Source organism: Syngnathus acus, chromosome 24, assembly GCF_901709675.1.
Source record: "Syngnathus acus chromosome 24, fSynAcu1.2, whole genome shotgun sequence".
Classification (NCBI taxonomy): domain Eukaryota; kingdom Metazoa; phylum Chordata; class Actinopteri; order Syngnathiformes; family Syngnathidae; genus Syngnathus; species Syngnathus acus.
In genome coordinates, this window is record NC_051108.1 from 3710670 (window position 1) to 3737625 (window position 26956).

General features: G+C 39.1%; 1 protein-coding gene across 8 annotated transcripts; it reads left to right on the forward strand.

The window, feature by feature from the left end:
• The first annotated feature begins 12364 nt into the window (after window positions 1–12364).
• On the forward strand, window positions 12365–26954 carry fam49a (family with sequence similarity 49 member A). Of its 8 annotated transcripts, none has more exons than XM_037244418.1 (13): window positions 12365–12495; window positions 19275–19328; window positions 22290–22369; window positions 22602–22681; window positions 23575–23696; window positions 23934–24039; window positions 24113–24249; window positions 24329–24406; window positions 24487–24603; window positions 24973–25052; window positions 25143–25269; window positions 25350–25420; window positions 25620–26954. In XM_037244418.1, the coding sequence occupies exons 4-13, from the start codon at window positions 22609–22611 to the stop codon at window positions 25681–25683; spliced, it is 975 nt and encodes a 324-aa protein (XP_037100313.1). In that variant the 5' UTR covers window positions 12365–12495; window positions 19275–19328; window positions 22290–22369; window positions 22602–22608; the 3' UTR covers window positions 25684–26954. The 8 variants fall into 8 exon arrangements, with proteins under 8 accessions (XP_037100313.1, XP_037100318.1, XP_037100316.1 ...); XM_037244419.1 differs by lacking the exon at window positions 12365–12495 and adding an exon at window positions 14836–14949; XM_037244420.1 differs by lacking the exon at window positions 12365–12495 and adding an exon at window positions 16274–16292.
• Window positions 26955–26956: the final 2 nt, after the last annotated feature.

Here is a 26956-nt window from a genome sequence, read left to right on the forward strand (position 1 = left end):
GTGTTGTTAGGGCAAATGTGGTATTCCTTCCATCCGTCCATTTTGTATACCTCATGAGACCAGTTCAAGAGACATTCTTGAATGATTGCCAGCACAAAAAGAAAAAAAAAATCAAACTCACTTTCACATGTATGGGCAATATGGGGTCTTCATTTAACCTAACACACGTTATGGTGATGTGAGAGGAAGCCATTTTATTCTTTTAGGTTGGTCGATAATTTATATTAACAACAACAAATGTTCAAACTGAGCCTAGGTATAGACCAGCCTGCTGTAAATATTCATTTTTACTCCAATGGAAAGTTTCCAACTTCCTTTTCTATACGTGCACCTTGTTGATTCAATTTGCGATACGACAAACTACTACACAAACAAATATATTTACAGGGATAAATAGGACATGTGTAACAAGATCTAACAGAGGGAGATCAATACTGATTCTATTTTTGTATAGAGCAAACTCTACTGTCATTCCGCTGGCATACAACACAGTGACTTTAAAGTAGACCATCTAGATACCAAAGTCAGTATGAACGATCTGATTGTGAGTCATTTATGAAGCATTTATTAATTTTCCTCGCCGCATGTGTTAGATAACGCTGGCATAGTCTTCTCTTATCTTTTTCTGTAGCCCAGCCAGCAGCTCTCATCCACGGGGACTGAGTGGCCTCTTGCAGGCCTTGTTAGCCCTGCAAGTGGGGCCCTGAGCCAGCTGCACTGGAATAAATAGAGCTGCAAATTCACCAGAACATGTTGTCCTGGAGGATGAAGCTTTTGCCTATATGACTCTATGTGTGAATGTGTGTGTGTCTTTTTTCTTTTTTTGTAAATGGAAAATGTCTCTTCACTCCTCTAGGCTGTTTTTGCATGCAGCATTCCCTAAACGCATATTCTCACCATGGCAACACACTGTATTGTATGAACATCAGCTATAATTCTCCGTCACGTCACGACTGAGCTATTGCTTTGAATGAAGATTAGGCTAACTGGAATGGACGTTTGCTGCCTGTGTGTTCTGTTCCGATAAATTACCTTAAAAGGTTCAAGCAATCACAATGGAAAATATATTATTCAGAGACATTGGTGTTCTGACGACACCTGCATTGCTATGCAGTTAAAGGGCACAATGTGGATAAAGCTTTGAAAACAAGCAGAGCACCGTGATGAACGATGAGGACAATAACATACGCAGCACTTAATTTGATTTGCACGCTGAAATTTTGATGTATTAGTCCAGGGAGTGAAAAACAAAGGAGATGATTGCACGTTATTTCTGCAGTCCTCTGCGGCTCTCCGGGAAGGAGATTAATTCATACTTCTTTGAGCAGGCATTTATCTTTATACACCTAGAAGCATATGGAGAAGATAAAAAAGCAGAAAGGTAAAAACTTGTGTCAATGTCCACGCAAATTATGAGACAGTTTGACCACCCGGAGGCAAGATGGATTTTTTTCTGCAAATAATACAGCCATGTTTTCATTTATTATCTCCTTGTTTTATTTTGTAACTCCTCATTATTGTTTTGTTGACTTTTTTTTCTTTTTTATTGTTTGTCTCATTTTGCTACATTTTTATTGCATCTCTTTTTCCTTTCAATTCAACCAAGTGTTTAATTTGCCCATATAAAAGAACTTGTTATGCCCACATTGCTCTCAGTTTAACATAAATCCAACCAAATGTGAGTGATGCAACATTTTTATCATTTACTGTTAAACCAATGAAATTAATAAGCAGTGGTTAAAAGTCTTTTTTCACCCCCGACAAGCCGTTACACAGAGTATAAATTTAGCTGTTGCGCAAAATATCCTCTTTTAATCCACGTATCAAAGTTACTTTAATGCTTCGCAGTGGAATTGAGAGGCTTGGAGCACATTGCAAGACCTGCTATTGAAGAAAATCCTCCCCCTTGTGTGAAACGAACTCCATTAATTCCGAGTGAGTGGTGATGCCATTTGGAGTTCTCTCATAACAGAGGCCGTGATGTAGAACCACTTCACTGCATTTGGCTTTTAGTGCCTCGGTAACTGCATCTCTTATATAAATGCAGCCTTTGAGGATGGATCCGAAAATGGATGAAAAAAATAGGAGACAGGGGAGGTTGCTATAGGGGTCATTTTTGTTGTACAATATTAATAATTCACCCCAACATAATCATTATGTAATGGTTAATAAATCAATATGTCCAGTGGAGAGAAAAAGTCTATACACCCCTCTTCAAATAAATGATTTTCTAAACTTTTTCCAACATTGATGCAATAGCTTAAACGATTTTTTTTAATCTTGGGGAGGTTGGAACTTGTGCAAACAATGTAAAACTATTTTTCGTCATGTGTAATCCTGAATAAAAATAAATAAATCATGACCTTTCTGAGAAGTCTCAAATTGAGGCATAGTTCGAAATTCACTGAATCACTGAAATGTAAAAAGGTTTCATTTAAGCATTTCATGATGTACTTCTGAGACAAGATGATGTAAAAAAAATTGTTAAGCACTGCATAAGACTCAAGCTGTGTCTTACCTTGTGATATATTAACATTTACATATAATAGAATCAAATATAATAGAAAATAAAAGAATATTCACTTTTCTATTTTATTTGGCTTCACTGTCAGTCTTCTGTTGTTTTGGAACAACCAAATAACTAAATAAATAGCAATCAAAACAATATAATAGCTTGTCTGGTAAAAAATATACACATTGTTACATTAATACCGCCAAAGCAGTTACGATTAAAACTGCTTGTATTTGTAAAGTCGGAGACTATAATTTTGCAATTGTATTGGCTCTCACGCTAGTGTATCTATTATTGTGGCAGATGAGAGCATAACAGTTCTATAGAGGATAACAGAATCTGCCTCTGGGTAGTCATAATTCTCTATGATTAGGCTGTAAGAGCAGCAGTGAGTCAGACTGTGACTCATTTTAAGACCGTCCCAACGACTGTATGACTAAATGTCGTAAAGCACAATGTGCCTTCTCTCTGGTGTGTTTTCCAGGGTGGTCCCACAAGAGCTGAAACTCTACTAATGTTCTCCTCTTTTCTCCGATACCATCAGGTGACCCTGCATCATTCCAAATCACTGCAGAGAAGAATCAGAAAGAAAAAAACGACAGCTCTACTACCCTTCACAGTACGTTTATGTTTGGTCCATTATACCTAAAACGAATGCATATAATTGTTGATTTTCAATTGGAGATAATTCAACCATGTGTACAATCGTATTACCGTATTTTCCGGAGAATGATTTGATTTGGATTAAAAATCTGACATGATGCATTAATGGTGCGCCTTATAGTCCGGTGCGCCTTATATAAGGACAAAGTTTTAAAATGGGCCATTCATTGAAGGTGCGCCTTATAGTCCGGAAAATACGGTATGCTTTAGAACAAAAACATTTATTATGCATAATCACACACATTTGTGTCAGAACTATACAGTCGCTATACACCATGTCAAACGGCTCATTAAATAACAAGCGCTTCTTGCATTGATACAAATGTACAAGCACTCTTTGGTAGCCCAATAGGACCCAACGGGCTTTCAACTACACTCAAGCCTCTCATGTCAGCATATGAAGTCTTTGGACTTCAAGACTTATATTAAGATCGAATCACATCAAGTGTCTAGTGACTAAGGTTCTCACAATTATTACAGTTCCTTGGGTTCAGGCCATAGTGCTGCTCCTTCCTCACCTGGGCAACCTGGGGGCAGTTTAAGACAGACAGACAGACAGACAGAAACACAAACATTAAAACATTCTTTTCATTGAGACGTCTCAACTCCCTCCATAGATCATCAGTACGTTAATAACATTAGTCGTTCTTTTGCAGACAATAATGCCGATATAATTGTGTATTTTTATGACAATGTCATGTCTGTTTACATGTGTTGCCCCACCATTTGTGTTCATGTCATTGCTTATAGGTTTATAGCAATGTTCAGCATTTTCTAGTTTACTTTTTGACAGTAACAAGGACTGGTATAACTGTGATCTTATCCTTAACCCACCCAAACATGGCCTGAGTGCTGTAATTTACTAATGTTATGAATAGAAAAGTCGGCTATAATTCCCAATCTTCCCTCTGACTAATAAGTAAGCCCACAGGCCTTGTTAGCATAGTTTCTCTTCAGTGGACCCCAGACGGCATCAGAGTAGCTAATTAAATCACATTAGATGTGGTTGGTGGCAATGGAAAGTTCTCTTGTTCCAATCCAAACCTGTTGTCTGACATGAGTGGAGAGCAGATTAAAAACACAGCAAGGTCACCTTGGGGTCATGGTTTGTTTGAATGTGGCCCAAGTGGGATGGTTTGATTGTGCCTTGATCGTGTTTATTATTCATAAACAGACCTTTTCACGCAAAGACTTCAGAGGCGCTGATTCTAAAACGTGCCCAAATAATAAGGCTGCCTCCCTTCAAGTCTTTCTTTACATCTCAGTTTGAGCCATTCAGATCCCACATAAGACATCAGCTTTGTGTCCCTATAGAGTTTCATATGACTCATCTGATGCCTTTACTTGGTAGCTCAGTTTATGCATGTACCCAGACATAGATAAGGATAAAAAGAAACCTTTTTTTATTTTTTTCATTTCACTTGCTCTCCTTTTTTTTGCCTCACTCTAATGGATGCTCATTGTGCTGGTGGGCATGTAAGGCAAATACACACAAATGCATACAAACACCAGCAAACAATGAGGCAAATTTGCACAAATACTACAATGATACACACATACAGCACAACAGAGGAGAAGAAAACGCAAAGCGGGCTTTGAATAATTGAGCCAGCCCGATAAAAATAGGCAATAATTAAATTTTCAAAGCCATATCTAAAAGAGTTCACGGCTGAAGGTTGAGAGCTGCTAAATGCAGTTTTTAGACCCATAGAAGGAATAATTTCAAATTATGTTTATGTTCACCTTAAGTGTTTCACTGACCACTCTGAAGCAGTGCAACAGAGGAATTTTGTTCGTTGATTCAGTTTAAATCTCAGTCATAAGTTAATATATAGATTTTTTTTCACCGAACATTATATACATATGTCTGCCCTGATGATAAGTAATGGTATAAGAGGCAGTGTAAAGAAAGAGGATTAGAGAAAATTAGGATTTAGAGAAGAAAATATCCACATACAAAGGACGGAGGGGAAAAAACATGACTGTAAAGAGATGGGAAAGAAAATTGATTTGAAAGAGAAGAAATTGAAAGTAGGGATGATTGAAGGGAAAGGCATAAATAATAGAAAATGTACAATGAAGAGAAGGACTGTGTGTGTGTGTGTGTGTGTTTGTGTGTTGGAGTGAAGGTGTACAAAGGGGGGGGATAGCCCTACAGATCTTGTCTAGAGGGGAAATTGCATTGCTAAGGATTTATTGCTTCAAGTGTAAGTGGGCCCAAGCAGCGCCAGGAGAGAAAATCCATTGAGGTCTCCTCACCAGTGCAGCGGAAAGCAGGCTCCTGGATGCCTCATGCTGCTTCCACCCAGATGAAGCCTACCTAGCTATCATCTTCCACCTTAATGCCGGGAGCCTGCTAATAAAGTGTCTTTCAGGATGCTTAGCAGCCCCATTTTAGTTGACTTACAGCTTATGATTCCTCTAAAGTGGATTATGGATCATAAGATTAAACTCTAAGGATATGTTTCCCTATATTTCCTTTTGTAGGACATTGCAGAACTATCAGCAGCATGTGCGGTCCCTGCAACTAACAATTACGTGTGACGATGATTACAATATGCCATGCAACTCTGGATCCTATTGTGTTGCGCAATAGATTGCATAACAGCAGAGCTACAAATAAGACAAGAGAGCCTCAATCATAATTATGACACATAACCAGGATATAATGACTACTTGCAATATTTATTAAGACCTGAATCTTTATATCCTCATATGTTTAAAGATAGATTAGGAATGAAATTTAAGAGGGAAATGACACCTCACACCCCACGCTTGTTAGGGAAGTGCACCACCGACTCGATTACAGAGTTTGAATGAAATCAGAGCGTAGGGAGTTATAATCAGGCTCTGACCTTGTGGAGTTATTTGAGTTTCATATTTTATGGTGACTCATTAAATTTCCCTGCCATGCTCCACCCACATGCAATTATTTCTGTTTTGTATATATGAAGGTTCAAACTTGGCAGTAATTGGACAAAATGGCTGCGGACTTCCTTCTTCTCACCAGTAATGCGTTCTTGATACTTTTTGTATGTCCATTTTGTATTTCAGTTTTTCAGGTGAAACTGCCCTCAATAGTTAAGAATACAAGGACTAGCTACAATCACAATAACAAAATGGTAATGATCATTCCAAAACGGCTTTCCTGGCGCAGTCGAGAGGAGGTTTCTCATATATGTAGGCTTGCAAGCGTGCGTGCGAGCCCCGCCCGCCACTGCAGTGCGATTCCCCTCAGTCCCTGACACGCAGCAGCAGATCCACACTGCAGAACAAAGCGGGCCTGGCTCTGCATACCAATCAGTGAGCGAGGACGACACTCCATGACTGAGCAAGAGAGAATGCACGGAGTGGAGAATCTGAGAAAAAGGGGGAGGAAGAGGAGGGAAGATGTGGAGTAGGGGGGGGTATAATAAGTCCTCCATTTCTTTTCCTTTACAGTCTGCTTGTCAGTCGAGCAGGCTAGAGCATCCCAGTTCATGGAAAGGGATTCTCCCTGGCAGGCTTTCCCTGTGTTGGGGGTTTTGCAGGAAGGGGGGAGGAGGGGGAGGTAGGTGCTGCACGCGCCTGCTAGTCAGGTGGTAGCTGCTTTGTCTTGATAACGGAAACGGCTGCTTCTAAAAATGGAAGCGCCATTGATTGAAGTCTTGGGAGTGTGTCTGAAGCGAGGAGCTCAGGGACCAGCAATGCTCATTGGGAGCTAAGCTGGAATAACAATTTGCTTAGCTATATGCGAATAAAAAACTAGAGAGCAGAATGTTAACCTAAAAGAATGTTTATACATGAATAAATTTCAAAAGATTTTTGCAAAACAAAGTATCCTATGTTTACCATATAACATACACTGACTAACAGTTTTCATGTTATTGACATTCATGATGATTTAAATTTCTGACCACAATTGTAACTTTTTATTAGGAATGGGCAAGTATCGATGTCAGGTATCGGTATCAGTGCCAATACCAGCCTTATTTCACTGTATCAGTACTCGCAACCTTGGTGGTTTCTCTGCCAGAAAAAAAAGTCCAGTCACTCAATGTATAAGTTGAAAATACAACTTGCACAGTATAACAAGATTTTATGCGCAGACATAGATGGATGCTGACATTTGATAGCCAGCACTTTTTCATGCTTGGAAAGCCAGGCAGAGTAATCAGTCATGGGTAAACTCTCTGGACGGCAGCAGATATTCATCTTCATCAGGTGTAAGGAGCAAAAAGGTGTATACTGTCACATTTAGCCATGAGCCTGTTTCCACCATTTCTGCCCACACCTTTGACAGACAAGATAAGCACCTGTTGACATTGTCGGTATTGCTTCACAGACTGATGTGGAGCAGAAATATTATATTATATTATATTATATTATATTATATTATATTATATTATATTATATTATATTATATTATATATCTAAATTACGGTAAAACATGATATTGCTAACAAATAATTGTTGCGTTACAGCAACCACAAAATGCTTTCGGTACACAAATACGCCTTGAGCATACTCATTATCATCGCGTAAAGCAAAATTGATTGTAGAAAGAAGCATCATAGATGAAAATCATTGAAAAGCTCTTTTTGAATTCACAGCTGCCTTTTCTTTCAAGACCTTTATTTACACTCATGTCTGCCTCATTTTTATTCATGCCTCGCAGCACCTTAGCATGGCCATTTTTCTGCTTTTAACCTTGAGAGCAAGCAAAAACATTTCCGTGTAGAATCATTTTTTTTGCGTGTGGAAAATATACAAAAGATCAGCCACTGAAGCTGCCCTTCCTTTTGTAGATTTTTTTTTTTAATGGCATGGGGGCGGTTTGCTTGAGGCCATTGTCAAACGAAAATGCCATCCTTTAGCAACTCAGATAGCTTCTTATTTCTTATTATAATTAGTTATCGTTCATCCCCTAAACTTTGCTATGTGATGGAAACAAAAACAAGGGTGCACATCATGTCAAAATGCCCTTGAGCAAGACACTAAACTTTATTTTGCTCCCAGTAGGGCCGTTCATGGCAGCATTTATCTTTTCTGTGTCTTCTTGGGGGCGTTCTCAGCAAGTGTAGCAGATTTGGGATACTAATTCTAACAGCAGCCCTATTACACTAAGTCAACCCATGAGAATAAGTACCAACTCGAAGATGGTGGGTTGAATCCTCAAGATCGGATATAGTCTCGTGTCATTCCGTGACGACCTCCTGCTGATCACTTTTATTTTGATGAGTGCTTTGTGTGTTGCTGAAAGACATAAATAACACACACAGAGAACTCATTCCTTCATCCATCAAGGTAATTGTCGTCTCCGTTTTGCTGTTTAAGAAATTAATTGTTGGCTAGTATGTTTTTTTTTTCTGTTCCCGAGTGTTATGCAAGAAGACTTCATTCCCAGCCCTGATTGATCCAGCAGGGACTGCATTACATAATTCAAAATGCAGAGCGAAATATTTCATGTATATTTCAGGACTGATACATTATTCAGTAGATGAAGTTGGCTGTTACTTTCTCCTCTGCTATCTTCTTAGTGTTAATGAAGAGCACATCTCAGAGAGTGGGCAGCATCTCCCCTTGGCACTACGAGAATGCTGCTCTTAGAACATGATTGGTTTTGAAAGATTGTTATGCGAGAGCGAGCTGTTGTCAGGGCCTCTTGTCACAAGTTTGACATTTTCCACCCACAAATGGCTAATCAGCATGCAAGCATGCTCGGATGAAAAGGCAAATGGGGGTGGTCATCGCTACAAAGCTGTAGCGTTAGGATTTCACAGCTACTGTATAAAGTGCTCGGCAAATATATTAGACCACGGCAATGCTTAACAGAATTCTTTGTTTATGTTTCTAATAGTTCATCATTTTAATTGTTACTTATGTATTTCCAAATGTCGTCCCCCTCAAAGCAGAATTGTGTCAATATTTTTTTATTTAAATTAGCACTGAGTTCGACTTGAAATTCCTTATTCCAATATTTTTTAATGACACTTACGTGTACGTTGTATTCTTTTATTTTACAACCTCTTTTTTACGTAGTTTCTGTCTGCTCAAACATTCTGAGGGAGTGACTGCCTCCCCGGGGGCCAACACCACCAAATTAAATAAAAAGCCAAGGAGACAGCAAGACAAGTCAGTAGGTAAGGGAAGAAAAACTCAAGCTGTTCAAGTGCTCAACAAAACACCCAAAAAACATTTGGAATACATTTATGAATTCAATGGAGTTAAAATGTATATATTGATACTGTACTCTAATTGGTTGTGAACATAACATGTAAGAACCCCAAATGATTAACCAATTAATGACTAGAATCATATTTTACACTTCAAATCAAAGTGGAAAAATCAAGAATTGGACTATTTCATAATTGGATTGGTCTACTTATTTAAGTTCTTCTTAAGCAACTCAGCCAACATGAATATTTCTCTGGCTGGTCCACCATGATTATGAATCACTAAGTGTTTCCACCCCCCCACACTAAAGTTAGTTACTCAGAATTGCAACACTTCCAACTATAGCAATGACTCCATGAATAAATATCCATATTTAATAAGAGTTTGTGTGACCTGAATAATGATATGCCATAACTTTGTTAAATCTACCAAGCGTCTTTGTATTTCCAGAGATTTTTATTTAACAGTGTGATGCAGTACTGTTCTAACATGCATAACGATTCGCTTAAGGGGATGCATGACATTAGCATAAGAACATCTCAATTTTGCCAAGCAGTTCCGGCATAAGCATTGTTTCATCTGATTACGACAGGGTGTTTGTTTTGTTTTACCATTTTAAACCCATATAAAAGATGATATTCTTTCAAATTGTGCACAAAATAGAATAATTGCATCTATGGATGTTCCTGTCTTAATATTTTATGATGTTCATTTTTTAACCATCTTCCATTGGAGGACAGAACATACTGACTTTTGTGCTACTGTGATTTATTATCTTGAATCATTGCACACGTTTTTCTTTTGATAATCTGCCCTCCCTTTGCCTTGATCCTAATGTGGTATTTTCCTTGTTCCCCTATCCCAATACATCACTGGCAAAACTAGGATTATTTTTGCTTGAAGGTTTCCATGGTTGCAAGAGGTTCGTTCAAACAACCCCCACATTTTTACAAACCTAAAAAATTATTTGGGAAACGCTGATGATCATTCACCAAATGTTCTCGTTGAAGGATGCGTGAAAATGTGGGGATAATTTCCAGGAAAAATCTGAAAATACACAATAGTAATTTATCTGGTCTGGCATTCTGGGGAGGGGGCAGTGCCTCGGCAGCCCCCCTCTAGCTCCGCCCTTTCAATACATGCCTTTACACAGATTGGTGTTAAATACAGATACTGCATACATATGTAGATATTGCAACTGATCACAGCATCATATACCATTCACCTGGACAATCCAAAATTACCAGGTAAAAATATGGCAATATATTACTCAAGGTATCAAATTATGGTCATGCAGCAGCAGATCAGTGAAAAGGGTTGAATGAACTGCAAAGACAAACGCTACAGAAGACAAAAAAATGGTGGACAGAGATGAAGCAGAGGTTATGACCAAGATAATTAGATGAAACCGTCCACCAAGATCCAACAACTGCTCCAAAGTCTGCCGAGCCTGTTAGATCTGAGAAAGGCTGGTTACTGTCAAGGCGTGTCTAAATGTGTGTGTGTGGACAATTTTATTGTCTTTATATTCAGTCAAACCCAGTGAAGCTGGCTATAATAAAACACTGAGGTGCACTACTGCCACCTTGAGGCTCACATGTGTTAATTCAACACTATCTGTGAAAGCTGACTTTGTTGCCATTGGGAACGTGATGCGTTTTGGTAGTGCACATAGTATAGATGTTTTTTTCAAAGTGTCCTGAGTTTACTGTCCATTGGGCTGTTTAATGTGATAATAGTCGTTTATTTAAAAGGAGCTGAATTATTATTACAACCATAGTGCTGTTCATGATGCTGCAGCATTAATAACCAATTTTTATGTTGTTGTTGTTCTGGATTTACGTTAAGTTATGTTTCTATTGTGGTAACAGAAACCAATTTTGGATGTTAATAATTATTCAAAAAACACTTCAATTCCCTAATCGTCAGATACATTTGGGCCTTTATACCGATTTACAAAAATACACCACTAGATGTCACTATTGGATAATAAAAAATGGATACACCGGTACTTTTATTTTCAACGCTCTATTACGGCTTAGAAATGTCTGTTTCCAGCCATCCATCCATCCATCCATCCTCTGAAATGAAAGCAAATATCAGTGGGTAGTTAAAAATACATACATACATACATACATACATACATACATACATACATACATACATACATACATACATATTATAGTGTATTTTTTCCACATTTTACAATCGTTACCATGTGTGTTCATATGTATGTCATGCTTTTGTCAAAATATCCCAAGTATTAAAATGTATATACACTTTGCACACTCTATGTTTTGTCATGTGGAAATCAGACCCTTTTTAGGTGGCCTTGTCTCATGCAAGTGATATCCCCATACATTGTGTAGTCCGGTTTTCATTCTCACGGCAACTGGAGCTTTGCCACAAGTGAGGTTTGGCGGGCATAATTACATATACTGCATGTGTGGCACATAGACATGTCATTAAATGCAATTACCCCCGCCCCCCTGATCTTCACTGTGGAAGTGGTTATTTGGTAAAGCCCCACTGTTTTGGATAAAGAGAAGTAAAGAACGGCTTGCTCTCAGCGTGAGACACATTTTGAAAAATGATTTATGATGCTGTTTGCTTTCACACTGGGAGAGTGGGCAGCCACGCCACAGACCATTTGTAAACAAGCCATTAAAAAGTATTTTTTCCCCTTCATGTCTCCCTTTCAATAAAGAGGAAAAAGGTCCCCATCCTTTTCCACCCCTGAGGGCGAAGTATGCATACACAATGTTCAAACACGTTCAGTGCTGTAACATGTGGAAAGGGGCGGGGGGGGGGGGGGGGGGGGGGGGGGTACTCATCTGCATTCCAGATTTTTTGTTGCGTGAATGAAAAAAAATGTCAATTAAAGTTATATATTTGTGCGTGTGTGTGTGAGAGAGAGAATGCTCCACTTGTACTTGAGTGGAATTTAATTGGCTAATTTTGCACTGTCCCTAATATGGACCAATCAAAACGTGAATAGACGGTGTTTAGGTGGTGGACCGTTTTTTGTGTGTGTTTTTCTGTAGGCAGAGGGCGGGGTCTTTGCTGTGACTCAATGCTGGACAGACCGAGTTACCAAGGTCGCCGCAAAGGGCTCCTCACACACTTTTTCATTTATCACCTGCAAGAACTACTCCCAAAGATCGGTGAGTATTTTCCCACCTTTTACGCTACTTTCCCCCCCGTTTGGATGGCTGTGCTTGAAAGCGCCGGTGACTTGCTAAATTATGTGTACCCCGTCAATTCCCTCACTGTCAAAAGAGCTCACATGGGAAGAGATGCCGGGGAGGCTAACCCGCTAGCTGCCATTAGCCTCCTCAAGATCTGCAATGATTCAAGCGTGCATTGCTGCACGGATTATTAAAGTTCTTCTTGTGCACTTTGACCTCCTGCGTTGTATTATCGGTGTACTTATCACTCTTGGTTAACTGGATAGCCTGGAAACTTAGCTGATAAGTAGCATCACAAGTCCAGATACATGTGCATTTGTTTTTAGCTTTCTCTCAAATGATGTTTTAATTCGGTTAATCCTACATGTTTGGAATATTTACTAGCAATTTATCAATGCTCTTGCCAACTAACCTTATATTGAGAACATCCCAAGAAGATGCCAGAATTGGTTTGAACGTGCAAGATGACTTGTTGCTCTGCAGTGAAAAGGGCTCAAAGTAGTCAAAAGTCAGTGGGAAGCATCTAGTGTGCTTGTTGGTGGAGATATATGACTGCAGCAGCTGTCTCTCATGACGTGGGCTGCTCTCAAGTCTACCCCCTGGGATATTGGTGAAAAGCACATGTTTTACTACATTCATGCTGCATTATTTTCACTATGGCTCAGCTTTTCTTAAAGGGGACATTGTGCCTCCTCCTCCACACACAAACAATTCAAAACAGTTCCCAGAAATCTTAATGGCTGTAGTATCAAAATAAATGCCAGTAAACTTGACACATCCTGTTTGTTTGTATTGCTGAAATCGGCCAGTTTGCCTTGTGCAAATGCAATAGCCCTCATCTTGTCTCATACTGCAGGGCCAATGGTGAGTACAGATTTCTTTACCATGATGACTAAGAGGAAGCGATAAATCTTCAAGACAGCATGGATTCTATATTCCTCCATGGAGGCAGCGCAAACAGCTGAATTAATATTTTCTGGACTGATGAATCGTTGGTGCTTTTTCAGAAATGTCCAGATAAAGATTTACTGGTTTGTGTTATTTCACAATTGATGCGTGAGCAGACGCTCCACAAACCTAAGTATTTGTATACAATTGAAAAAAGACCTTTGAGTGGATCCTCTTAAACCATGTGACAACATTTTCACTTCTTTGAAAATGTGTGAAGTTGCGATATCCTGTTTTTTTTTGTTTCAATCTCAATTACACGCTTAGATGTGACACGACTGAACTGGGACTCAAAAAACTGAAATCGAAAAAACAAGTCTGCCAATCTGATGGTACACAGGATGACCATAAAACTTTTCAACAACTCAGAAAAGGTTATTGTCATTTAGGCCAGATGGTTGTCATGGTGATAATTTAAGTGCCGCCAGGTCTCCTGTCTTTGTTTCCGCTATGAAGAAAATCTTAAAACGCACAAGGTTCCACGAAACACGAGGTCAATCCACAGTAGTTATTGTCCACCCACATTTGAGCAACATTCCTTAAATACTGCAATTAGAGACACATTTAAATTGGTGAAAGAAAACAAACTTGTGAACACACACATTAGCTTTGGGTTGCAGCTGTTGCTGTATGCTCTCTCACCAACAAAAGGGTGTCAAGCTTGTAAAAGGAGAACCATAAAAAGCATGATTTATACAGCATAGCATTTCAGTCTAAAATGTACACAAAGAGCCCACATTTCATTTATTGGCACATTTATGACTGTATTTGTATAGTAAGTCTATTCTGATCAGTTTGATTAAATTGAGGCTTGTTTTAGATTTCACTTCTTTTCTCATTGATCATGCTAACAAGCAATTTCTCCGTTTTTTTAGTTACTAATGACAAGGTCACATTATTGTTATGGGGGGTAAAAATAATTCGATAATATGTAATGTCCTGTAATTCTTTAGCATTCCTGTGTTTAGTTAAACAATGTCGTGTTGGACTTTTTCTGCCAGTTAAAACAGGTGTGAATCACAAAACTAACTTGCCATAACCAACCACTAACAGGAACCTTGTCAGTCAGAGAATTTGGGGTTAATAAATGTGAGGTTGGGGTGAAGCTTATCTCTTAATGACTTCGCGTTTGAACTCTTAAACACACAATCCTGACAGTTCATTACGACTAATGTTATTGTTTTTTTTCTATTGCTGCTATTCTCCCATGTTTGTTATTACTCATTGTTGGCGGTCCTCAGTCACCTCCTGTTTCCATTCTCCTCTGAGGAAATGACTTGTGTATAGTAAAAGCATACATATGTCGCAATGTGACCATGACAATCAAACTGACTCCATTGCCGCAAGTTCCTCTTCTACCCCAAAGTGTCTGCACTTGTCTTTACCATGCTGTGCGCAACTGCGCTGCCTCATGACCCTGCACACTTCCTGCTCGTGTTTCACTTTTATTCACCTTCTTGTCAAGCGAGACAACTGCTGTCTGTGAGTCTTTTCAACCTTCTTTATGCTCTTGTTGGTGTACAGGTGAAGTACACGTGGTGGGTTTTATGTTCACTTACTTGCCGGTGTGCTTTGTAAAGTCCCGTGACTGGACAAGAGATACGATTTTCCTAGTTAGTTGTATAAACCGGCTACAGAAGAAATCGAAATGAGAAGTATGACTGAAATACAAAATTGAGTGACAGGACTGTTTTGCAAGTTGTGGTTTGTGCCTAAATTAATATTTACAGTTTTAAACCGGTGCTTTCAGCTGCAGCAATTTTGGCATGTTGATTTTTCGTAATCTGACTTTAGTTTTGGACATTGAACTTATTAGTTCAACAATTAGACTCATAATCGGGTTGTAAGCTGATCAGAAGCTTTTCAACAAAAGTCAGAGGATGCCACAGCACAGGAAGCTGCTGACTTCAGTTGTGGCACTTACCGACAAGTCACACACTTCAATCGTACCCGCTTAACCAGCTTAATTGTTTCCGCTTCTTCACAAGAATATTGTGACAAATACTGAAAATTTTGCTAATTGATTCGAGTCCTAATTAAAGCAAAATCATTCATGTCAGATGACAGGAAAGACAAAGGCTTAAACTTGTATGAGTCCAGTTCTACTCCTAACTAGGTACACATTCATTTTATGCATGCTAGTCGTGTTAGTTAAAATGATCCTCTTATCATAACCACCGTTTTCCAGAAGCCATAAACAAGTTTGTTTTGAGAGGCAACGCCCACGAGTCTGCCCTGGCATTGCCTGTTTTTATTGAAAAGTCCCCAAAGGTTCTTTTCTATGCGTGAACAACAATAATAATGACAACTATGTGTAAATAATGGTTCACTGCTTACTCTCGTAATAAAAACATTCCAGAACTAAGAAAAACTGTATCCACAGGTTTAGTTCAATTAAAACAAGCTTTTGATGATTCTGATGGTGATGATTCTGATGATCATCTTAACCCGGGTGCGGACTAAGCAGAGGGACAGAAACCACTTTAGTTGAAATGTCTATACTGCACCGTCATCTAAGATTGTAACATTTCAATCCTTGTGTGTTGTCTGTTATTTAGTTGTTTTTATTACTAAACAATACCAAATAAACACTAGTAAATGGGAAAAAAATGTTTTGTAATGCAAAATCTAATTTGATCTCATTTTTCGATTAATCGATGGAATAATCAATAGATCATCGATTCTAAAAAAGAAAACATGAGTGACAGCCCATATATGAATACCAGTGTGAACGCTAAGTGAACCAGGTCAAATGTGTCGATCTTTTTTTTTTTTTTAGTCCGGACCAACAAGTGTGACCTCAGCCTTTATTTCTTACCGACTTGGTAACTTCACTGACCTCCACCCAGCAGAGGACAGTTGCTTCATGTTCTCATATCCACACTAGCATACATCGGCTTCACACACGCCCCAGTCAGGCACGGACATGGTTGCCTTTGTATCTGCAGTCCTGTTGACATGCATGGCTTGGTAGAACAGAAGTGGCATTGAGCAGAGGAGTTGGAGGAATTTTTACGCTGCAATGGTTGCAAGTGGTCAGACAGCCACTCTGCCTCCTCCTCTTCAAATACCAAACCACCCTCCTTGACTTTCCCTCTTGCCTTTTGCCCAGGGTTATTTTCCCTCTCCCTATTGTTCTTTGTAACGTGTCTCGCCAGGGTCTCCATGCTCGCTTTCTCCTCGTGACACAATACAGTATTCACAAAAGCCTTTCTGAGATGTTTATATGCAGTGCAAAGCAGGATCACACAAGAAATGGGTATAGAAAAATGATTTGTCAAAAAGTTCAATGTCATGTTTTTAAATGAAGCCTTTTAGTTTATTATATAAAAAAAAAAAAAAAAGCTGGATAAAATTCCGTATCACACTGAGCGAATGTATTTGAAATCTATTGCAACCTTGAACAAACCCTGATGAAAAACATTTGTTTCGTTCGCCAACACTAGCAAGTCCCTCTGTGAAATATGAAGAATATTTTTTCTTCCAAATATCAGAATCCGCCTCCATATGGGTCGGAGCTTAAAAAACACATTTTCTACCATCCTTATAAGTAAATAGCTTAAAATTATTATTTCAAAACAGTGATTATTTTTTGTATTGCTAATCAAGACACAGTATTTTAGCAAACACCTATTCTAATTGCGTCATTTTCCTTTTCAATTGCCCCTCTTCATCCCCTCACCATAGTCAGGGTCCGTGAGCGGCTCAAATGAGTTTTTAATGACTAGGTTTAAGATTACGCACCAGTCCTGATTCTCTTGTCACTGACTCAAGTGTGTGGTTATATAATGACCAATGTGTGCTTTGCACAGGAAAACCTAGTCAATAAAAAGCTGTGTTGGTTGTATTTAAGAGACCACCCGACTATGTTAAAGCGCTGTTAGAGCAAAGCAGTTGAATCTTGTTGTGGTGTGTGAAACGGATTGCAAGAGGAAATGATAACGTGTTCGTGATACAGCAGAGTGAAGTAAAGCTGCCATTGTGTTGTTGCAAGGCAGGTTTCCCCTTCTCGCTCTCTCACTTCGAGCGCACCCTCCACCCACCCAACCCGTGCCCATATTAGGGCAAAATGCTAGCAACCTCATGGCAGGCGGCGCTCAACCCCCAACACACTACACTGTCACATTTGCTCCAGTGCAGGGAACCCAAGAGAGACTCTGCTCCCCTAACCCAATTTGAAGGCCCATTTCCCTTGCCAGTAAATAAAAACAAGTCAGGGATTTAAAAAAAAAAAAAAATGAATGCAATTCGAACGATAAACATGAATATCCTCGCTTGTTGTCGCTAACCCATTTAAAAGCCCCTTGAGCTATAAGCAATCTATCAGCCAATCATCGACTGTTGCCATGCAGAATTGCACAAATGACTCGTTACAGTTGTCACATCCAAGCACGTGCTCATGCTTCCACATTTCCTCATGGGAGCACAACAGCCTTCCGGCTGATTGAACCTCTACTCATCTGACCCTTTTGTGACCTCTTGCGAGTGAAGAATACAACTCATAATGAGCCACATGGGTCCCCAAACATCACCCCACACATCCATGTCATGCTGACGCTAATGTTTGGTTTTCTTGCTGCAGTAGGAGGGGGTTGTTGTCTCACATACTCTCGAACTGGCAGTGACTTGTGCACAAAAGATCCCCTTGCGTGACCTGAAGCTATGCCAAATATGCAAGTTCCTTCGCTGGATTTGGTGCTCGATCATGTAAATAATTGATTTCCATGCTGAACATCTGCAAACACAACAGCTGTCACGCTCTGTGACTGCTGTTTCCAAAATACAATTAAGCTAATGCGCTAATTTGACTTCAGTATAGGATAATCTCATGCAAATATGATTTTTTTTTCTTTTTTCAAACTGTCAGCTCTCCAGTATTTAGATATTGTGATAAAAAAAAAACACTCAATGAGGTCCTTCCCTATACTGACATCAAATTTCATCAATCTTGTATCGAGTCCCTTCTCACTCGCCGTACTGTGACTAAGCCAGTCTACCGTATTTACAAATACTGTTCTTACTTTCTGCTCAAATGCATTATTTTGTTTTATTTGCTGGCAGTCTGTGTGAATGAAATAGCAGAGAAGCGAAAAGAGGAAAAGAAAGTAAGCAGGATAGAAATCGGAAGAAGAGTCTGTTTCCAGATGGATGGAGATGAGTGGAAAATAGGACATGTCAAATGTGTGATGATGGAGCGTCTGCTGCCTTCATTGCTCCAGCCAGGCCTCCACTCGGCATTTTGGCAATGATGCTGTGCGAATGTGTGTGTGGCCATTCTTCCATCTGACTGCAGCATCCCACCTCTTTTCCACTTGTTCTTGACCAAAGAGCCACGGGGGTAGGAACAGAACTATTTCCTGTGACATATGGCAAGGATCTACTCTCTACCTTTGAATTTGAAGCAAGTGATTTTTAGCTGAGCATGACAATTCCTCTTGTTTTTTTGTTCTCACCCCTGAGGAGTTGTGTTTCATCCCCGTGACCATTAGAAGCCCGACCTTTGATATTTGATACCCCAGTGGACATGAAGCAGACAGAGGCTTAATCAGCTCTATTTTGGATACAATGGAGTCAATTTCAGTTTTGAATAATTCAGTGTGTGTGTGTGTGTGTGTTGTCTGAATGCTTGCATGAGTCAGGAGAAAAAGAGGAAGTGTGTTAATGTGGAAAGTTGATAGCGTAGCCACCATCACAGTTAGCTATGGCCAGCATATACAGATATTGTATGATTTTTTATTTTGCTTTCCAGTATCCTCTTCCCTCAGACCGCATTGATTTCGACCCACTTGTTTTTCCTCTCATTTCAGAGAAGAACAACGCGGATGATATTGATAGCAACCTGAGGTCCTGCACCGGAGAAGGTAAAATATACAGCTCAATTCAAGATTCAGTGCTGCAAAAGGGACTGAAAATGAATCTAGAAATCGGCAACTTTGTCTTTAAATCACGATGATGTTCACATTTTTAGTTTCCTTTGGATGACTGTTCCAAAGTCATTGTTGGAAAAGCTTTTCATCCCTCATTTGTGGACGCCCGCTTGGAACTATCCTCAGCACAACACACAAACCTGTGACTGTAACGGAAAGTGACTGACCTGTCAGGTTCGATTTCTAGCTGCGTGGTGAAGTTCAGTTGAGGTTGCAACACTTGTTCTGTGTTGAGAAACATCATCAGGAATGATCACATTAAATACCTCCATAGTGTGATTTTCACAATGCAGTTAAGACCAATTGAATTCCATTTTATTCCGCGGAGTGGGTAACGTGAAATGACCTAAGAGAGTTGCAAAAGAGTCGTGATAGAGATACTAATTAATTTGCGTTATCATTACTTTTTTGTCCTGTTTCCTGATCAGAACATTTTAGGTAACTTGTAGCAAAATCTACTTGAGCTGTCAAAATGTATCAAGTAATTAATTATCAAAATTGTCCAAATCCAACTTTTTTACACAACCTCAGCCTAAATTAATATTTATGACATACATATACAGAACTGCTATTTCATCGTGGTGCTTCTGCCTTTCTTTAGTTGATTATCAACTCACAGTAATTGTACAAGTGCTGAAATCAACTGTATAACAATCCACACTGACCTTTAATCACATATTCTTTTGATAAAGCTAGATGGCACAAAAGGCAATTATAGCTTGACACGCCTTTATTTTTGTTTGTTTCACTATTCAAACACACCCAATGCAACGCAGATTTTCTAAAGCGAAGGTAATGGGAAGTAATTGATTTTATTTAGTTTTTTTGTTTCTATAGCCCGAGTATGTAGTGAGCTTGAGTTTTAATTGTTTCAAACATACGGTATTAGAACTGCTGTTTTTGTCAGGCGTCACATGTTTTACTTTTAACATTTAAATCATTATCAGTGGTCTTTACGTCCCATCCCAGTGACATGTCGCAACCACATTAAAACTGTCTTCTCTAGAACCACTGAAATTCCTCTCTCAATGCACAAACTTAAATTGACATTCTTTTTGTTCCCAGGGGCCTGTTAAGTTTAATTACGATGTTTGGGAAGTGACATAATGGGAACAGAGCGGAAAGACTTCTTTTGATATCTTTGGAAAGGTGTTCGAAACCATACTTGGAAAAAGTATTTTTTTTTTTTCTTATCGAATTTTTGTGGTTCGTTTGACAGCCCGCCAGCTTAACCAGAAGTAGGGAAAGACCCGTTTGCACCTGAGGGCATTTATAATAGTGCCTGATTCATAATGAAGGGAAGTACATGTTGTAGCTGCAAGCTCTGACAGCAGTTGGAAGAAGGCCACCTTGACGCCATTTCATCACCCCCCCTAAGAATCTAAAAATTGAATCAGCACTGCCCCCTTCTGGTATAACCGCGTATTTCATCAGCTCTTTATACCAGACATTTGCATCGTGATCAAATCCAAGACTGTCCAGCAATAAAAGCTGTATCTGTAGAAACAGTGTGAAGAATGCAGTTGTTATGTCTATGTGACTGAGCTCAGCTTGAGGAATGAATAGCAGGCTTGACTTTAAGCCGTGGCTTGCTTGGAGGCTGGATAGAGAAATGCAGTGTGATCATCATGTGCACACTGTAAGCACAGTGTGCCTTTTGTTGTTACTTCACACTATCATTTGATTCTGGCAAGTTGCATCTTTGCGGTGGTGAAGAAAGACTCACTCTTCTCCCGAAGCTGCTAAATGTGCAGTTTCATCCTACTTTGATCGACTGTGTCTCCATTTAATTCTATTCTAGTTGCGCAATTGGCATTTTGATTACGACTCAACCCGCTCATTGTAAATGCCCCGTGTGGAATGCTATTAAAACTCAGTGATGCTGTTCCTATTTTTATCCGTGTGACGTCCTAGATGACGTGTCCTCCTTTCCTGTAAATGTGGCCTCATGCAGTCCCTTCAAATTGCTTCCTACTTACTGGACCTTTGTTTCTCGTAAAATATCGTAGTGAAACTGCCATTTGTTTAAAATGGCACAAATCCAGAGGGACTTGCAGTTTAGTCTAGAAGCAACACACACTCACACGCACACACGCTCGACCCATCCCCAGCCCAGAATTGACAACTGAGTATCATACATAGTACAGAGAATATTGTTGCTCATAGCATTTTTTTTTTTTTAAATTGGTTAAAGTGGAGTAGAGCATCCCCCCCACCTCCCTTATGATTAATTCAGAATTCTTACTAGTAAAAACATAGTAAATTGTGTCAATGAAGTATGTTTACATGGTAAATCTTGATTGTTGTTATATACTTTTTGTTATATTCTGTCAGGTAGGAGCTAAGTTTAGCTGGGGTTTTTAGCAAAATATTTTTTGATATAGTATAGTCAAAAACAAACAAAACTATTTATTTCTGAGGATAATTGGAAAGCAACTTTTATTGTATATTTTTGAGGGAAAAAAAGCTGATCTGATATTTACACTTTAGAGTATTAATTGACTTATTTATAACCATATTAGGAGGCATGTTTATAAGGCAAGGTCTATTTTTATAGCTCATCTCATACACAAGTTAACTTGCTTTCTGAAGTACTGCTCTTTGTGGTTTCGTAAATATTACACTGTAGCATTTCTTTCTTTCCCCTGGAAAAAAAATACATATGAAAACAATCAAATATAATAACCAAAGAGGCGAGGTTAATGAAAGTCGGGTCCTAAAACGCCAAAGAAGAAGAGAGTTGAGGCTGAAACAATTTTGAGGCACCATTGTATTTTGTGGTCGTGTTGCACCAACAGAATCTTGTGATTGATGTTGTTGGTAAATCATAAAAAAAAATTCATGTACTGTCTGTATTGGTTTGTTTATGTGCTTGACCACTATTTTGCCCATCAGGTTTGCTGGAATGGGTAACCTGCTAAAAGTCCTTACAAGGGAAATAGAGAACTATCCGCACTTTTTCCTGGACTTTGAAAGTAAGTCTGGCAGAGGAGTTGGGGGAAAAACAGCGATAAGATGGAAAGAGGAGATTTTCCCCTTTTTCTTTGCGGGTTTCCCTTCAGGCTTTCTTTCCGCACAGACGTGAAACTTGACTCTGAGCTCCAATCCGCTGTTTCGCGCCGTTGAAAAACTTTTTAACATCACTTACACTTTTCCTTTTTCTTCCTCTTCCTGTGTGTCTGTTCTTTTTTTCTCTCTCTTTTGCAGAAGCCAAATGGGGAATCTGTTAAAAGTGCTCACTTGCACCGAGCTCGAACAGGGGCCAAACTTTTTCCTTGACTTTGAAAGTGAGCACAGCCTGTCTTTCTGCAAGGCCAAAGTCATTTTTCCTAATTCACCTCTCTTTAAACGCAAGAGCTCAAGGGTCAAGCGTATTGAGCTTTGAATTATCCGACCATTCTCTTTCGTCCAATGCTGTTTTAAAAGCAGCTTTTGTTGTCTTAATTTAATACTTAATTTCATAAAGCTTTCCAAAATCTAATCACTTAATGATAAATTGACTAGAAATGGAGTTGACCCTTGACCTTAGCAGTCTGCTTTTACTCTCTGGTGCATGTGTGCTCTACTCATTTGGGAAACAAAATATTTCTCTAATCTATTGATAGGATGTTGTGTTATTATTATTATTATTATTAAAAACATTGAACAGCCCAAAAAAAAAGTAGTCATCTATCTCAACACGTGCCAGCTAAAACTAGCTAATTTACATGTATTCAGTCATCTTCTGATCCATTATCCTCATGAGGGTCTCGGGAGAGTTAAATACAATTTGGCTTAACAATTTAATTGCACTCTGTAATGTGTAGTGACACAGGGTTTATTTTCTAACCCCGCCAGAATTACAGAATGTCTCCACTGTGGTATTTTTGTTTACCCGGTAAAGGGGAAATGATGGGATAATGGGTAAGGTTTTCAAATATAAAACAGACAGGACAGTATAAATGTCAGTGATGCTCTATATTTACAGCAGCTAGTTTGGCTGTCTGTGGTCATGACGGTTCAAGATTTAAAATGGCAAAGTATCTCAGTTAAAACTTACAGTATGCTTGCTCACACTTTGGTAAAATATTCCCCGAAGTCGTGTTTACGGGATTTGTATACTCACCAGCCGCCACTTTGGTTACATCGTGAAGTAATTGACCGGATGTGAGTGTTTACTTTGTGTATTTTTCATTGTTAGATGCGCAACCCACAGAAGCAGAGTGTGAAGTCTGGAACCAGGTGAACGCCGTCCTTCAGGACTCGGAAAGCATCCTGTCAGGTCTACAGGCGTACAAAGGAGCCGGTCAGGAGATCAGAGATGTGAGGACAGCGTTTTTCAGAAATCCCAACTCAGACCACGTTCAAATAGATTTTTTTTTTTTTGCACCCTTAGACATCCAACATAAGAGTCCCGTCCTGACATTGTGTAGCGAGTCATCCAATTGTCACACACACATTTGAACTCAGTATTGATGATCTAAAGGATTATAAAGAGAAATAACTTTGTGTTAATTGCCATTCTTCTCTAATTGTTAATCTATTGTGTTTTCTCCTCAGGCAATTCAAAACCCAAGTGACTTCATGCTCCAGGAGCGCGCCTGGAACTCCGTGTGCCCTCTTGTTATCAAACTCAAGAAATTCTACTGTTTCTCTTTGAGACTAGGTATGTATCACCGTGACGACGTTTTAGTAGTTCAGTAGAAAATCAGCAGTTGTGATTTTGTATTTGTGCACAGAGGAGGCTCTAAAGAGTTTGTTGGAGTCCCTGACATGTCCACCTTGCACGCCCACTCAGCACCTGGAAAAGGAACAAGCCTTGGCTAAACAATTTGCGGAAATCCTCCACTTCACTTTACGCTTTGATGAGCTCAAGGTGCCCAACGAGACGATCGCACATCGTGATGTATGATTTGGTCTTCCACGGTTTGACTCAGTGTTTGTTCTTACTTCAGATGAGAATTCCCGCCATCCAGAATGACTTCAGCTACTACAGAAGAACAATCAGTCGAAACCGGATAAACAACATGAATGTAAGTTCTTCCTAATATACTGGAAATTATATGACATCACATAACAGACAAACATTTTTTCTTTGATTGTGACTCTACAGCTGGATATTGAAAATGAAGTTAATAACGAGATGGCCAATAGGATGTCTCTGTTTTACGCCGAGGCCACGCCGATGCTAAAAACACTCAGCAACGCAACCACAAATTTTGTGACTGAGGTGAGTAGAGGTGTCAAAAGTGATTGATTACTCGACAACAAACCGGTTATCAAATTAATCGCTGCATGTTTTGAAAAATCGAGTAATCCGTTGCTTCTTCTGATTTCGGGATCTCAAAACTAACTATTCAGCTTTCAGTCTTTTTTTTTTGCTTAGCTTGTTGTTTTTTAATCACTAAATAATGGCAAATAATTGAATGCAAATAAAAATTGAATGCAAATAAAATTGTATCTGATTATTCGATTAATAGATGGAATAATCGATTCTAAAAATATTCAGTGAGTGACAGCCCTAGAAGTAAATTAGCTTCATTTGAATAATTCCTGGGTTGCAAGTTATGTCTATAACCGTTATTGTGTCGTATTGTAGAACAAAACTCTTCCACTGGAGAACACGACGGACTGTCTGAGCACCATGGCCAGCGTCTGTAAAGTCATGTTGGAGACGCCGTAAGTTCATATGTGAAAGTATTCTCCTGGATTATTTCAAGACTTGTTAATGTTTACACCAGTTTTCAAGATGTCATCTCCTGTCTACAGGGAATATTCAAGTCGTTTCAGCAGCGAGGACACTCTCCTATTCTGCATGAGGGTCATGGTCGGCGTCATCATTCTCTATGACCACGTTCACCCCAACGGTGCCTTCAACAAGTCCTCCAAGATCGACGTGAGTCCCGCCAACGTAACCACGCACTGCACATCCGGCTGGATTGCGACGCAGTTCTCCCATGATTATTGTCTCACCAGATGAAAGGCTGCATAAAAGTGCTGAAGGACCAGCCTGCAGACAACGTAGAAGGCTTGCTGAATGCGCTCAAGTAGGTCACATGTCACTCTTCAAGTTTGTCGGGGAAAACTAATTGAATGTGGTACTCATTCAAGCATGCTAAAGTGTAAGGTACTTACAGGTTACCATGGCAACCATTCTCCTTTTTTAAATCATAAATCACTCATTTCACAAAGTTGGTGACATTTCGATTGAATAAATCGTGTGTGTCATATTTTTCTTCTCGTCAGATTCACCACAAAACACCTGAATGACGAGTCCACTCCAAAAAACATCCGGACGATGCTCCAGTAATTTCAAAAATTTTTAATGGCATAAAACTGAAGAGGATCAATGCTCTGACCTCAAATAAGATGTATATGTTTACATGATTTCAAAGAGCTGGTAACACTTTGCGTAGTCATTCTCTCCAAGTTAAAGGCGCACAACAAGATTTCCCGCTTCCATTATTAACAGCTGAGAGAGTGTTTTGCATTTCTGCCTTGTAGAATGGAGGTTTCCTCTTAAAATGCTCCAATTTTATTTTACATGCTTCCATATATGCACACAAAAATGGTGACTTGCTATCCAATCAATCTGTGCATGGAATGAGATCAATCAAGAACATGTTTAGCTGTGGAGGCACGCGAGGGACTGACTGCTTAGATGATGCCACACAGTCAATTGCATGTTTTGCTTTCACTGATTCGGTTCTTTTGTGTCAAAAGTAAGGCCAAAAATCTTATTTAAATGATGTGTGATGTATTTTAAACTAAAAACAACCCCCTCTTTTATTCATGTTCTTATTTCACTTGTGTTAATATACTGATCAGTTGCCAGTTTTGAAAGAATTTTTTTATGACTTGTTTCACTTTGAGGGGAGTGAATTACTGTATTTGTAAATTATTACCAAGATTTTTTTGTAATGAATTTTTATTCTGCTCCCATCCCCTAACTGTGTTTTTAATTGCCTTAAAAACATTTTGAGCTACTGTACTCGTTCGACTTGTCTTAAAATGGATCTGCTGTGTCAAATGTCATGTTGATGACAATTGTCATTGGTATCATTACATTGATGTAGTGACTCTGAATCAGCTTGGTTATCAAGAATTATTTTATGGCTAATCCATCTGATTTCTGCTAACGTTGCATCAGGGAGCTCCTCAAACCAGAGCAGACAATCACACCATTAAGTGAACATTTTTGACTTGATTTCCACTTTAAGCCTTAAAGAGCATGTATAATGAAACATCCATAAATAGGAATTACTTTTGACCGAAGCTATACTCGATCTGATTCGATTCCAATTCAATCACCATTCATTTCAAATGTGTCTTGTTCATTTTGGTCACTGTCTTGTGGTATTTAATATGTATGTGCACACATGAGCCATACTTTGTGTTCATCTGTGTAATGACAACATTCACCTTTGCTGTCATGATCATGAGACATACACGAAACTCTCATGTTGAATGCAAGATTGCTTATTCTACAAATTGCTTCGGCTTTGTATTGTGTTGCTGAAAGGGTTGTGTGAATTGGATAATAAAGGTGGTACATTTCCTACTCAAAATATGAGAAATATATT

What these genes read in the sequence shown, in the direction of transcription:
- fam49a (XM_037244418.1), top strand. Translation starts at nt 22,609, where the DNA reads ATGGGGAATCTGTTAAAAGTGCTCACTTGCACCGAGCTCGAACAGGGG. An exon ending in ACCGGATAAACAACATGAAT is followed by an intron (nt 24,407 to 24,486) that starts GTAAGTTCTTCC and finishes GTGACTCTACAG; the next exon opens with CTGGATATTGAAAATGAAGT. An exon ending in AAAGTCATGTTGGAGACGCC is followed by an intron (nt 25,053 to 25,142) that starts GTAAGTTCATAT and finishes TCCTGTCTACAG; the next exon opens with GGAATATTCAAGTCGTTTCA.